The sequence below is a fragment of the Ascidiella aspersa genome, chromosome 8 (genome assembly GCF_963924565.1).
Source record: "Ascidiella aspersa chromosome 8, kaAscAspe10.2, whole genome shotgun sequence".
Taxonomy (NCBI): Eukaryota; Metazoa; Chordata; class Ascidiacea; order Phlebobranchia; family Ascidiidae; genus Ascidiella; species Ascidiella aspersa.
The window spans coordinates 2,421,326-2,436,534 of record NC_139454.1 but is presented as its reverse complement, the minus strand read 5'-3'; the positions used below and the strand labels follow the sequence as shown (position 1 = coordinate 2,436,534).

The following is a 15,209-nucleotide window of genomic DNA, read 5'->3' as shown; positions in this document are numbered from 1 at the left end:
TAAAACATTGTTTTAAAGAGAGACAATTTCTTTTTCACATTTAAAGAAAATTTACAGGCTTTAAAAAATCTAAAGTCGGCCGTTCGACTGGTTTTGAAAATAATTTGAAAACAAAACAGTGTTTAACACAATAATAACAAGCCTAACAAATTGGTTTTAAAACGACACTTTTAAAACACATAACTTAGCTGAACATAAGATAAATTGAAGGACACTTTTAAAAATATAGGGTTTTTCAAACACATTTCAATACGAAAATAATTTCTTAGCCATGATTTGTGGCAACTCTAGCAGTTGATGGTGTTTATGTGGGTACACTATGCACGGATCTGTAACGTAACTTGATAATGAATTGCAAAGCCAAAACGGTCGAGTAGATCGACAGCATCTTGATTAAGACGTTTTGATACGAGCTTGTATCATCTTCAGTAAATGTGTGAACACATTAAATGAAGGTGTTTACGTACTGTGGGCGTTATGACCAAGTGAGTGACTCGCCCTCTGTACAACGATCACGTGACAAGATTTCCAGCCCTCGTGGAAAAGAGTATATTCACATTATTTCAAAGTTTATATGTGCCTGAATTTTCCCTTGCTAAATAGCATGACTTTTAGTAAGCCTATACATTACCTAAACGCCAGAAAAAGTACCCGCACCACGGTTTATACAAAGTGCCGAAGAAAGACTACCACGGGAAAGCCAGCCAGAGTTTATTTTTAACTGTAGTCAGGATGATGCGTCGGATTAAAAGAACCGCGACCGGTTCGGAGAATTGGGACCTAATCCGCATTCGGTCTACGCGGACTTCGAACCTTTTCAATGATCATAGTTTATTACAACATTTTCTTAGTTTCTGTGTTTAACGATCAAGGAAAGGCGCGGATTTATGACATTTTTGTGGGACATGAGCATGACAGATGTTTCAGAAGTGAAGTCACAAAGTTACAGCATGACTCATTATTTTAAGCCTAAGACTAATCGTTTGTCCAAAAGAATTGGGTCACATCAATTTTGTCTAAAAGACTTAAGTCAAGTCAAGTCATTTTACCAAAAGATTAGGGTCAAGTCAAGGCATTTGTCCATTTTACAAAAACATCTTAAGTCAGGTCTATTCATTAGAAAAAAATGACATCAGTCAAGCTAGTGACTTAAGTCAAATCCTCAACGTCATTACAACATTGCGTAATCATAACAAGCGCCGATTTATCGAGTCTGAACGCAAACTTTACGGGGGAGGGTTCAAACCGCGAGCGTACGTGAGCAAAATCTCGCCAAAGTCAAACGGCTCACGACTTGGCGGCGATTACAGGTTCAAGAAAGACGCGAGCGCTATTACTTTGGCGGTGGGCGAAAAGTGGTAGTTGGGGAAAACGTCAAACGGTAGGTAATTGCGAGTGGACCCTTCCTAGCGCCAAATCTAAACGCTCAGAGGAAGGGTATCATTACTAACAGGTTACGTTTTGTGGATTGGAACCAATGGTGTAAGAAAATACCGGGGATTTTATTTCAGTACTTCTAACCATTGTTTTGGGCAAAACTCGGGATTGCCTGATCCGATAATGTTAAGTTGTTAAAGCCGGTGCAACAAACTATGCCTTCGGAAAGGCTTACTGAAATCAGTCAGCCTGATCAGGATTGTAGTGCAAGCAAGACAGGCTAGAAAAACAGCCTGCGGTGAGTTTCGAACTCCCGACCTCGGTCACATCGGGACCGTCGCTTTACCAACTGAGCTGCACAGGTTCATAGGGCGATCGAAACAACACCATTGGACACCAATCGAAGGAGATCCACAGCCCGTAGCAAGGCCGGTGTGGCAGTAAATTGCACAACTCGAATTATTAAATGGCTTAACAATTATTAAAATAATACCGTTCACAAAGCAACAATTCTAACTAAAATAGTCTATATATGAGGCAATACCCGTTGAAAACGGGTATTGTTTTTAATTACCCCTAAAATATATATTTTTTTGCTATTTAGTTGGTTATTGCAGAAATGTCTATTTCAATATAAATTTGAATGTAAACTGTTATAAATATTCTTTAGACATTTCTGTGGTCGTCATTCAAACGCAACGGCCGGGATAGTTTATTCATTCTTCCATGTACCTGTCTTGAGGACATTACAATTCTTACCAAGGCAACTAGATAACGTTAAAGCAATTAAGAAAAGTTAGGAAAGAAAACAATACCAGGAACTTGTCACTTCGGGAAACTGAAATGTCTCTTCGCCCTTGTAAGCAAATATCAAATTGAAGCAGACATACTATAATATCGAATATCCGTCGTTTTCCCCGCGAAACCCGCTAAAATAGGCAACGGCACAATCTTTCTAAAAATAAAACATTCTGACAGCTAAGGGCGCAAGGCGCAGAGTCACACACACCCCGAGTCTTTTTGCGATGCGATCGACGATTCAGATCGGAATCATTCCCCCTCGTAAAAATAAAACATTGGTCGTCGTTAATGGAAAATGCAGCGGCGGGTTGTTTTCGTCATTTTGGCGACAGATTCGGGCGCGATATCACCCCGAGATTGAATCGATAGGCGGCTATCGCCATGACATGCTCCCCCTTATTGGCACATTGGACATGCTAAAGGACGCCACGAAATTCCTCTTGGGATTTAAGAGTCTGATCGCTCATCTATGCGTCAAATCCGCTTGCCTGACCGGTAACATTGGTTGCGCTTTTCTGAAGACATGAAAAGCTAAATCCCCCTAAATCATGAAACATGCACACACAGTGTGGTAACAACTGAGATCTAGCCCCTCTGAATCTGCTTTTTGACCAACAATTGCGGCTTACGTATAATTAGTGTTCCTTCCAAATAACTTTACTTTTTTTGGAAACAATTTTCAAAAACAAAAAAAAGAGAAAATCCGAACTTGACTACGCATCTTTTCCCTTATCTATGGGTCGCCGTTTAGGTTCAACTGGGTCGCTGCAGTGGTTTTATATGGTTGGATTATTGCGATTGGTTCTGAGAAAGATTTCTCAAAAATTGACGAAAATCCCTGACCGGTAACATTGGTTACGCTTTTTCTGAAGCAGTTTTGCTCAACCTGTGGGTCGCCGTTTGATTTAGTTTGGTCACCGACTGCAGTTCGCATGGTTCGATTATTGAGATTGGTTCTTTTTCCAAAATTTACAAAACTTTGCTGAAAGCAATACGAAGACATATTTGTTGAATCTGAACTTATCAACGCTTTTGTCTTATATTTTGTTCACTTTAGGCTTGCAAGAAGTTGAGCGAAAAAATAACCAATTTTGCCTATTTAAGTATATTAAATGCGCCATTTGGTATCGGATTGTGACACTTTTTGTCCAAAAATATCGGGTATAAGGTATAAAACGGGTATTAGGATGAAAATGTCAACTATCTGACATCCCTAACAGAAACAAGCACAAACTACCTTAACGGTGCAAAACTTACACGAGCTGTTCCTTGAGATTGAGGTTGGAGTTTTGGGACGAAATCTTCTGAGGATTCTCTCACGTAACGGTGAAGAAGTGGAACGATTTTCTACCAAAATCAACAACCGATTAGAATTAGGACAGGGGTTGTTAAAACGTTTTTTACTGCGGACCCTGATGTTTTTGCTCAGCATGATTTTTTTACAGTTGACGTCATAAATTGAATTCATAATAAAAGTATAATTGATGTCATAATAAAAGTAGACTTCGGAAATCTGCTGTTTTTAAGTCGAAAAATGTGAAACTGAAATCGAGTACAATCTACAAATCAGTTTGAAATACATTTTTTAATTAAATTATTTGCTTCGAAAATTCATTAATTTCAAATAATACTTTAATATTTCAATAGGCCTTCATAGACCCCCCTAAAACTAGTCCACGTAACCCTAAGAGGTACATGGACCCCAGTTTAAGAACCCCTGATTTAAGTGTTGAATTCGGGAGATTAGAGCGATACGCCGGTCGTGTTAATGCTTCTATATTCTACAAAATTCTCATGTGCTACATGTTGAAAATGATAAAAGATGTATTCGAAACGTGTAAATATGCTGGAATAATGGCTTGGGAGGGATTAAAAAGGAACATAAATTTAGTGTTCAGCCGCAAGTATCTCTCTAATGTTTTGTTCTAAACCTGTTTTATTGTTTTGCATCGTTAATGGGCCACGAAAGGCTGAGAACCACTGGTCTTCTAAAATCTTTAATTTTTTATTAAGCAAAACTTAGAAGAACATAAATTTTCAGATTTTAGTATTAGTCTAATTAAAAAAATCAAAAGTATTCAAACGTGTGTCGTTGTTAGAATATTATATTCCTTCTGAACAAGTGCCAATCTCAAGTAAATGACAACAGAAGGTTACTACAAGGAAATCTATTTCCTGTCTGTTATGTCTGGGATTAGCCGAACACGAATACGAAAACAAGCATCGTTACTGAATTATTTATTCAATAATTCGTAGCATCCTTACTAAATATACATCAAGTATATAGGGTCGCTATGGCAATGGAGTTAAGGCTATTTATAAGACACTAAAACAAAGTACAAGACAATTTCGCACCTAAAAAATAAAATTATTGTATACTCACAATTAACTTCCTTATAGTTGTATATCACAATGCGAAAAAAAAAACTAAAAACGTACTTCACAGCATTCAATTTAGCCTGAAACATAACTTCAAGGAGCATAATGGCTGGAGGTTGTATTTTAAATGTTTCGAATAAATCTTAAGATAATGGTTGGAAGTTGTGTGAAGACGTAGTAAGAACATCGAAGCATAAAATGTAAAGAGGTATTTAAAAACCTAACTTCTGTATGGGCTTTGATATTCTAACAACGTAGAACTTCAAGGGTATATAACTAAAGCGGAATGCTATTCAATTTTCAAGTAACACGTAATGTTTTTTTCTTAGATCAAACCCTAGTTAGCATTTTTCAATCCAAATTTAATGCGATGCAAAGAACATATGTAGCAGGTCACCACACTACACATACCCTTGTTAAACTTCCTTTCCACCATGGAAGAACACGGAATCTCTGGACTGGCCGACATTTCCGTCTTCCGCGTTTTCTCTGGGTTGATGAGACCTAAGTAAGGTATAAAGGAACACGGTTAGAAGTGAAAAAACGCGAACGCCTGGTTTAGGAGGCCCGCATAGATGGTCTAATCTAAATGCTTCGGTACTTTGACTACTTCTTATAGGAAAGGGCGAGTCTTTAAAACAATCGATAATTCAATTATTGTTGTTAAGTTGGTTGATTAGTTGAGTCTGTATGATCTTATTTTGGGGCTATTTGTTTCCTCTGCATCAGTTTCAATCTACATAAATTCAAATGCCTAACTCAGGCAAAGGTTCTCTCAGGTTAAATAAACCCTTCTGGTTCAAAAAATAGCTAGATCTTTGTAGGTTTTTAACCTTCGTTAAATAAAGCATTTCGTTCGCGAGTTCGAATCCCGGTAAAACGTTAGCAACGTTAATAATTTTTAGCTTCATTTAGCTTTAACGGAAAAAATCAGAAAAAAAGGGAGTCAGTTGATTTTGAAAGGTCCACATAATCTGAGGTGCAAAACACCCAATTTTCAATAGGGCAATGGGGTACCTTTTCTGGCCCTGCAAACCGTCTTAGTAACTATACGCCGATATATGAGAACAGTTATTGTCTCTGGTCGAACAGCTGCAAGCAAATCACACTGGACGGTCAAAGTGGAAAACACAGCACAGAAAACTTGCACGAAACAACAACTGCAAACTAATGACATGAACAAATTGTGAGGCAAAAGTTTGCCTGAAAATACAGAGGTGAAGTAGAGTGATTTTCTCAATTTTCAGAGATGACGTCATAATGTTACGTCATAACGAGACATCTAAAAGAAGGGACCCAAGGAAACTTGAGGTTATTGTTCGATGTAGTGCGCAAATATCCAACCGAACTAGTTTAAATACACTCAAACAGATGGAAGAATGGCCTGTCATAAAACACATGGCCTAGTAAAAAAATAACCATTTTTTTTCACCGATAAGGCGTATCTGCAATGATTCTTTTACCGGAGACCAGTTCAAACCGTTATGGTTTATTTTCACCAGTGGTCAAATGTGAAATCGCAAGCGAATCGTAACGCCCAAAAAAATGAGCAGGGTTAGCAAAAATTGACTGTAGAATTGATGCAGTTTCCTGTTAGTTTTTTGGTAGATTTAGTCCTGTAAAAAGTTACCTTAATTCATTAAAAAAAACAATTTGCCCTACTGATTTCTGAGTGCTAACACAACTTGTTGTAATCTAGATTTATTAATTTGTCAATCCTTACAAAAAACACGCAACGCATAACTTTTTGCTATAAGGGAAATATATTTATTAGAAGGTAGCAAAATAGAAAGAGGGACTGACATACAAATAAACTACATTTCAGAAAAATTACCTAAAAAATAGTTGTTTTACTTTCATAAAAAACGCCAAAGCATTAAAAAGTCTCCCCGAGGAAAAACATACAGCAATTTGCCATCATATGTACGGTTAGCTGGCTAGCCTTAAGTGTCAGCGACATACCTACGTGTTATGAGTAGCTAGTCACCGCAAAAGTTGCATCATATCAAGTAAGGTTCTTGGGCCGCAAATGACTATTACCAACGCTAAAAATAGCTCGACGCATATGCCTATGTTGAGTCATTCTGCTGGTTAGGGCTACGCCTCGTGGCTATAACTTGACGCATCCGTTTTTGGTTACTTTCACTAGACTTAGTTATATGGGTGAGATGACAGTCGTTAATATGCAACTGTGTTGCTGCGTTTGTAACCGTTTGGTATACCTTTCTAACGAGAAGCATGATTTTCTAGTTTTTGATTTTTGATTTTCTATGACTTCAATTACTTAGCTACTAAGGGTATTTTTACGTATTTGGACGAAACTGTTGCGGTATCCCTAAACTTACCACAGCTAACCTTAAAAAATTGAAAGGACTTGAAAACAAAGTAATGATACCATTCTTCAATTTTTGGGAATGAATTAAAAAATGTTTTCCCCAACAAAAAGCCCTTGGAAAGTAGCGCTTTCGACGACTATTTTTTTTTCATTAAACAAAAAATCTGAGGTCAACGAAAAATATTCCTAATTTAAACCAGAACCCGGAAAAAAAACTATGACTTCTTCTGACGACTCAAAAACTTACCCGAAAAGGGCCTTTGCATTATGACGCGGCTACAGGAAATTTCTCAAGTCGTTCAGTGACCCAGCGACTTTTTAAGAGAAAGTAAACGGGAGAATGCGTGGCTCGATCCGACACAATTACAACATTTAATATTTCCGGTGCCACGTTCGGATTAATTGAGCCGACGTTATTTTGCCCAAGGGCGCGCCTAGGAGGGAAACTATTACCTTGCCCAATCGAGGCCCGCTGCCCGATAGATATTCAAAGCCGGGAAAATAGCAGCGTTGTAAAACACAATTTATTTAAATTATGAAATTCACAATATCAAAATCTATATTCCATTAAAAAATGTATGATTCCGGTTTTATGCGCGTCAGTGGTACGACAAGCAGAAACCTGCTGCCAATGGTTTTGGATTCCATAAAGATACGCCCTATTATATTGTATTGATAGGGAGATAAAACTGCGGGTTTTTAACTTCGAATTTTATTTAAAAATAGAGTTAGCTCCACCAGGCAACATATCAATAGATAGAATTCGCTCTGCTGGTGTAATAAACCTTTTTTATCTATGTATTTTTGTTTCTAGTATATAAGCTGGCTAACGCACTCTTGTTTTAATTATTATTAACCCTGATGAGGTCAGCTGGTATCTGCTGCCGAAACGTCAGTTTGTACTTGGTTTAACACCAGAAGAGCGATTTCTATATTTTGAGTTTTATTGTTCATATACCCGTCAGCTGAACAGTGATCGACAGGCAGAAACCTTCTGCCAATGGTTTTAAGTTCCGTAAAGATACGCCCTTTTATAAAAAGCAATTCTTGGTCGCTTTCATATTACGGTTAAAATTGAGCTATTGTATGCAAATGCGACGATAAAAAAACTGTTTCCTTTAAAACGGACACTTCCAAGGGGAGAAATAAAGGTTTAAAAGTGTTGTTCAATGAGGGGGGCGCTCATTTCAAAGACACTATCACAAAAAACTCACAATAGCGAAGATCAATTATTTGCTTGTTCGTTTGCGTTAACGCTAATAGACTATTAACGGTCAAACAGGAGTGGTTTACATCGTGTGAGTATACTTAATATCAACGCTTTAACCACATCTTAGAAACTAAATAACGGTTCGTTTGACTTTTCACACTATTTTACCGACTCGGTTCATCACGATCCGAATTCTACATAACGTTTACGGTAAATATAAGTAAGGTGTATTCTCTCTGTTGCATGTAAATGCGCTATATTAAGCATCAAATATTTCTTTCAAACTTATTCTAAAAGATTAACGGTATAACAAAATTGAAAGGATGGTTGGTTTAATTGCGCACTTCGGCCAAATTGCATGTTTTTTTATCAGAGTTTTTTGCGCAGTTTTCTCAACCTTGACCAATCTACTGCAGCGCGTCAAAAACAGATGGGAAAAAGAACTAATTAAAAGTTCCGCATACTTTTCAGGCTAGCTGAAAGATATAAATTTAAACCTTAAACGTGACGCTTGTTTTACAGTTTCGTGTCCAATATTATAAAAAAATTTTGCGAGCGAAAGATGATAATTCCACCTTCAGCCATTTTTACAACTAAACGCCGGGCCTCCAGGGTTTTCGAGCAATTGTTTTGTTTGGGTCTCCAAATCGTTTTGTCACGAGTATGTATAATCTGCCTTGATTGGGCCAGCACTAACCTTTGTGTGACGATCGAAAACGATTCCGTTTCCTAATTACGATGACGTTGTGCACAACTAACCTACACCAGCGCTGGCTGGCAGAATCTTGTCAGCCTTTTGGTGACAAGCATTTTAGGCCCAAAATCTACGTTTTTTATATCTCGTCCTAAAGTTAAATGTTGTGTATGCCTAACGAATATATAAACCTTGCCATGTTTAGGCGATAAGCATTTTACAAGGAAACTACGATCTAAGATTTCAACGGAAAAAAAGTTAAAAAAAAATTAACTGAAATATTTTTTGCACTAATTTCTTCGGTTTTATGGCTGATTCTTCGGCAAACATAGCCGCCAAGTCGCCAGCATTTTGCGATACTATACCAGCGGTTCCCAAAGTATGTACCGCAACTCAAACATGGTTCCTGTAAGTCAGGTTTGTTTGATTAGGCAACATATATTGAAGGTGAATAGGTTAGTTTTATTTAATAGGTCAGTGGAGTAAAACGCCATGGAACCATTACTGTTTCCTAATAATGAACATGATTAATTACAGAGAGACACAAAGGTGGACAAGACAGTTGACAAAGTGGACAACAAGACGAAAAAACACGAATCAAAACGCCGGGTGGGAATTACACTGGGTGAAAACAGGAAGGGTGGAAATTACACTGAGTCGAAACAGGAAGGGTGGAAATTACACTGAGTCGAAACAGGAAGGGTGGAAATTACACTGAGTCGAAACAGGTAGGGTGGAAATGAGGATGTCCGATACTTTACAATTCAACGATATCGATACTCATTGTTTGAAAAAAGTATCGCGATCCGATATGACGTAATCACTATCGTCAACCGAACATAACTGATAATATCGTAACGTTTCAAGCTGTTTGTTTCAGGTTATTGAGCCCAAAATTGCTTTAGCATAAAGAAGTTTAGTTAACTTAAGTTGCAAAACTACAATTTTTGAATAAATTTCGAGGTTGAAGAGATGAGACCCACATTTACCCAAACGCACCCGAGGCGCCGTAACCCAAATAATGTTAGCAAGATAAAGCCCCGGATGAAAATGTGGTAAGATTCTAGACCAGCGCCCAACTCGCTTCTAAAAAAAATTGGTTGACTTTTTGTCTCACTACACATACGGTTATTTGCAAATCTTGGCTAACATTTTTGTAATAACTCGGTATCTTATCGGCACCGATACCACCCTAGTATCGGACAAGTACCGATACTACCACTTGGCATCGGGTATCGGCTCCCATTCGATAATAATATCGGACAAACCCAGTGGTAATCGTAACATCGACATTGCACAACACTTCAGCTTGGCGGTTGTATGGGGGTGCTATACGGGCAGATGAAAGGGGGTGCGCATGCAAAAGGTACAGTCTCAAAAAACCTGTTGTCTGTTGCGGAGATGCGCGGGCAGAAACGTCGAGGGAGGTTACTTTCTGGAGATTACAGTTACAAATGTGGTTAGGGCTTGCTGTGAAAAGCATTTGTTAAGCTGTGATAGCGTGATAAACTTGTCGGTAGTAAAATGGCGACGTAACCGCCTGATTTGAATATTAGGATCAATTTTTGGCAATGAAAATCAAACCAGTATTCAAATATTTGTTATCTTGATGTTCATTGATTTTAGTGTTACTTCTTATCGCTACCTATCTCTGTATGGGATTTGATGTTCTTACTACTTCTTATTAAATTTACGAAGAAACATTTAAGTTTTTTCTCAAAAAATTCCGACTCATTCAGTGTATAAGTATTTAATATACAGATTGTAAAGAACAACCTTGCGACAGTTTTTGTCTTCGTTTTTACGATCAGTTACACAACCAAGCACTTCCTGTCCGCAAAGTGCGGAATGTTGCAGCTTAAGCAAAGTGGAAATGCAAACTTGCGTGGTTTAGAAAGTATTTTTATGAGTCCTGAAAAACCTTTTCAAACGCTTGAACTTTGGAATATGTGGCAGGCACCTTCTGTTGGTATTTTCTAGTTTTTGGCGGAGTACGCGTTCTTACAAGACCACAAAAGTTAACCATGGTACTAATCGAAGTACAAAGTAAGCTCGTACGGCAATACCCTGCGTGATTTGTTTTATTTTATTTTTATAATGTTATCTGTTCGTGTTCTGTGAGGGTTATTTTCACCAGGTTCTCTTATGATTAACTCTCACAATATCGACACTTAACGAGAGTTATTATCAATTGATGTAATTTTTGCCACCAATATTGAAATTTCGCGGCAACCTTGTTTTTGAGAGTGACAAAAAGGGAATTGGTCGAACTATTTGCTTGCTTTAGAAATAACACATAAAAATTAGTTTTTAAAACCAACCCTTTTGATTTTAGGTCGTTACAACAAAGTAAATAAAGCGGCGGCGACAAAATCATCATTCTGTTGTGAATGTAGACACGAACTTGTGAAAATCATTATTGTATCTAATTGCATTCCTTAGTGATTCTAATGTGCACGCCAATTAGGCTTTTCTAATTCGTGTGCGAAATATAGCATGCATTAACATACTGGTAGAAAATAAGTAAATATAGACTTTATAACTTGAGTCCACATATTGGGGTTGTAACATTTATGAGGCAACATTTGGAATACATATAACAGCAGACAACTGTTTATTTTAATTCGGGATTTTTTTTGTACATTCCGTATGTGGAACAGAATAATTTAGGCTGAAAACCGCTCGCGAAAAAAAATTAAAAAAAACGAGACCCTTTACCTTTCCAGCGGCGAAGGTAAAACGAACAGGGTCGTTAGACTTTTCGTCCAAAGTACATCTTCGAGCTTTTTTTGAAGGGGCAAGATAAGGCAAAAATAAATCCAAAATGTTTCCTTCCGCTTTTCAAATCACAGACCAAGACCAGCCGGCTCTCATATACGCAAGCTTAACGTAAATAGCATTTTAAACAAAGTTCCCCTTCCAGAAATAACTTGTCGGTCGCAGCGTCAACAGTAATGGCACGATTGCGGGAAATCGCTTTCGACTACTGCTCGCAAGACGAACTAGCGAGGCTTTTTTTTCGTTGTCTGGAAGGCAAAGGAAGGTAGATTTGGCGACGGGTGCTTTGATGCAACGCCACAATTAGTTCTTGCCCTGGGCAACAACACAGCTCACAAACTGAGCCTTTTCTCAGTCGCTTGACGCCGCCTCTTTACACTAAAGTGATGTCCGAACGTTTCATTACCCTGGCGTTACTATCTGCTACTGTTCGACTAGCTTCGAAAAATCTTTGCAGCCTTTTTTTGTTAAATCGGCTAATTTTGACCATGATAATAAGAGATGCTATTCTCGAACGCTGAGAGGAGAAAGTAGAAACTGGGCTCACAACTGTTTAATTTTTTAATATTTCTTTGAATTAGAATCGCGCCACTTGTCTATAATCCTCACACATTTTATACAGTGAATGAAAGACACACAAACATATGTGTTTAATAACATCTGTAATCTAGCCCCTCGGAAGCTGCTTTATGGCCACTTTATGTACATTTTATACAACTACGAAACGAGTTGACAAAATTGAAATGGCACGGAAGAAATAAATACAGAAGAATTCATATAATAATAATACTTGACCCACATTTACCCAAACGCTATATCGTACCGTAACCCAAATAATGTTAGCAAGATAAAGCCCCGGATGAAAATGTGGTAAGATTCTAGACCAGCGCCCAACTCGCTTCTAAAAAAATTGGTCGGCTTTTTGATTCACTACACACACGCTTTAATCTGTTCATGGCGATAAGCGCTGGCATTTCTTAAGATTACAACGTTGTTAAACAAGTTCAATATTAGGCACTCGTTTTGTCTCTAGTTAAGATATCAATGAATTACCACGAGTTAAAAGATTTGTGTCTTTTAATATATCTTATTAACCTCATAGGATCCAACGTCAAACTAAATACACTGATCTTTGTAAATGGCCATATTTGTCTAATTCTAAATCTGAAAACATGACAAATTGTACTGAATCCACGACAATTTTTCGCACAACCGTGCTTTATCAGGTCAGAGTAATTCAGTGGTAAACGTTGTTGTCGAGAATACAATACACTTTCCTTTATATAGTGCCACCTGATTACCCTGAATACACTGAGAAATTGCGCTTTTAGGCTGATTGACGTTCTCAAAAGTTAAACGACGATTTTGTGTAAAGTAGTTGAAAATGTAGGCTTTAAAGCTGCATAACTAAGCTTAAATGACCGCACCAGCTATCACAAACCGAAATAGACCGCTAGAATAAACACAACAATACACGAACTGTTGCTACCGTCAGGGCATCATATTAATCAAAACAGCACCTGAAGCGTTGGAGAACACAACATAATGACCAGATCAGCTAGTTTATAGTAATTAAATCACAGTTTGCGAAATTTTTACACATGAGAATGTCACACAACCCTCTGCGGCAGCCTTGTACAGGTGAAAACAGCCAAAACGATTTCTTAATGCCCGGAAAAATATAGCTGTGTCGCCCACTTAAGGAAGGAGTGGTAAAACAGCGGGTAAGTGCCCATTTTCCGCCAGATTTCAGCAAAACAAGCGCTAGGCACACAAGAGAACGTCCACGGTTCTCCCAAACAAGTCGATATACTAATGAGCGGGTTAAATCAAACGCAGTTTCCTCGAAAGGCCAATACGATGCGCCGACAAATATCTTCGCAAGATAAATAGGGTTTTGCTTGATAAGCTACGAAATTAAACAAGCAACCGTTTTTACGCTTAATTTTTGTCTGTTTTTTTATACCATGAGTATAGGGATGTCTGAACTTCACATTTTGTTTCAGAATGGAAACGCGCGTCGCATGAAAAAAATTTGTTTGATAAGCACTGGTTTCAGGCAAAACCACGATCCCAACTAACGACATGCCGTGATACGATCGCTTGTGGCTCTTCGCGGCCTAAAATATCGTGCGATGCCACAACTTGGTTTACAAGTACATGGAACGGATAAAAGACAACGGTCTAGACCAGCGGTTCTTAACTAGTGGGCCACAGACCAATTTAAAAAAGCTAGACTTAGTTTCATTTGTTGTTAATATATTTAATTTTACAGGAATAATGGCTTGGGGAGGAATTAAAAAGGAATATAAATTTATTGTTCAGCTGCAAGTATCTCACTAATGCAAGGTTGGTTAAATAATAATCTGTTTTGAAATATGTTTTGCTGTGTTTTGTTCAAAATTTTACAGTTTTGTTCAAAAAAATTATTGGGCCACAGACTTTTTTTGCAACGTAAATGGGCCACGAAAGAAAAAAGGTTAAGAACCACTGCTCTAGAGACCAAGCAAGCGGTTAGATTGACTCAATGAGCATTTCCTATGTTTTGGGGGTGAACTGGCAGTCACCTTCATGGTATAATTAGGCACACAACAAAGTCACGTAGACTTTATAAACCTAAAACGATTTTGCTTGACAAAATACAGCAGTGGTTCTCGACTTGTGGTTTGCAGGCATCTTTCAGGCTTTAAGCGGAGTTTAGTAAAAAACGCAAATGTAATAGTGTAATGTATATTTTCATGTTTTGTCACTTTAAATTTGAAATATCTGTTGTTTTTTTCGCTTTTGGCTATAATAAACACAATTTAAGCAAAATGGTTGAAGTGTTACGCAGCGGCAGATAAAACGTCAATACGTAGTGGGTGGTCAAAAGGTTTAAGAACTCAAATGTTTGCGTGGAGCCAACATCAGACGTTGGAAATGAATAAAGAGGCATTCGAAACGTTCACAAAATGCCTTCTTCTGTATGGGCTTTGATATTCTTACTACAACCTCCAACCATTCTTAAAATTTATTCGAAAAGTTCAAAATGCTGACTTCTGTAAATCTTTAACGATTATGCCCCTAAACTTTAGCACCGTTACAAAAATGTTTGTTTTCAGTTTTCACTCCATAATTTCTGTTCAAAAAATATATATCACTAATAACTGTACTAGGGATGGAATAATCTTGCTTGACGGAGGGGTTGAGTATAAAAACAATTAACAACCAGTAAGCCAAACTAAGCCAATTCAAAACAACGAAAGCACAGCGCAACCATTTCTCACTACAGTTCTGTGTGTTGTAACCTTCTCTTTATGAAACAGCGGCTAGACGAGTCGCAATTTCACATCGAAAATCGTTTATTGACCAATCCAACCTCCGGCTTTGCGGTCTGCTGTTTTAATTGCCGAAACCTCGGGACGGCTGCTAAGCTGGTCTTACCAATAGCGGCTGGCCACCTGCTTCTCTGTGTTGTGAAGGCCGGATCAAACCCGCGCAAAGCTACACTGATGTTTGGAAAGGCACGCCGGGCGCGCATATCATCACAACATACGCATGCTTCTATTGCGACAGCTCCACGAGAGAATGGCGCTATGACTAAGCCCTAATTGGCCCGTTTTCCTGGCCTGCTAATTAAGGGCCGGCCGTTTTCG

The 15,209-nt window shown here is 38.1% G+C and overlaps 1 protein-coding gene across 3 annotated transcripts in view; it reads right to left on the bottom strand.

Annotated features, from left to right (window-relative positions):
• Positions 1-15,209, bottom strand: part of LOC146134848 (adenylate cyclase type 6-like) — a 52,583-nt gene that overhangs the window by 25,788 nt on the left and 11,586 nt on the right. Inside the window, exons 2-4 of one of the 3 annotated variants that reach the window (XM_083395539.1) lie at positions 10,180-10,231; positions 4,969-5,061; positions 3,436-3,525 (exon numbers count right to left, since the gene is read on the bottom strand). In XM_083395539.1, coding sequence (XP_083251665.1) covers positions 3,436-3,525; positions 4,969-5,061; positions 10,180-10,231 — 235 coding nt within the window. Of the gene's footprint in view, positions 1-3,435; positions 3,526-4,968; positions 5,062-10,179; positions 10,751-15,209 lie in introns of those variants that run through there. The other 2 variants (XM_083395538.1, XM_083395540.1) reach the window with 2 other exon arrangements.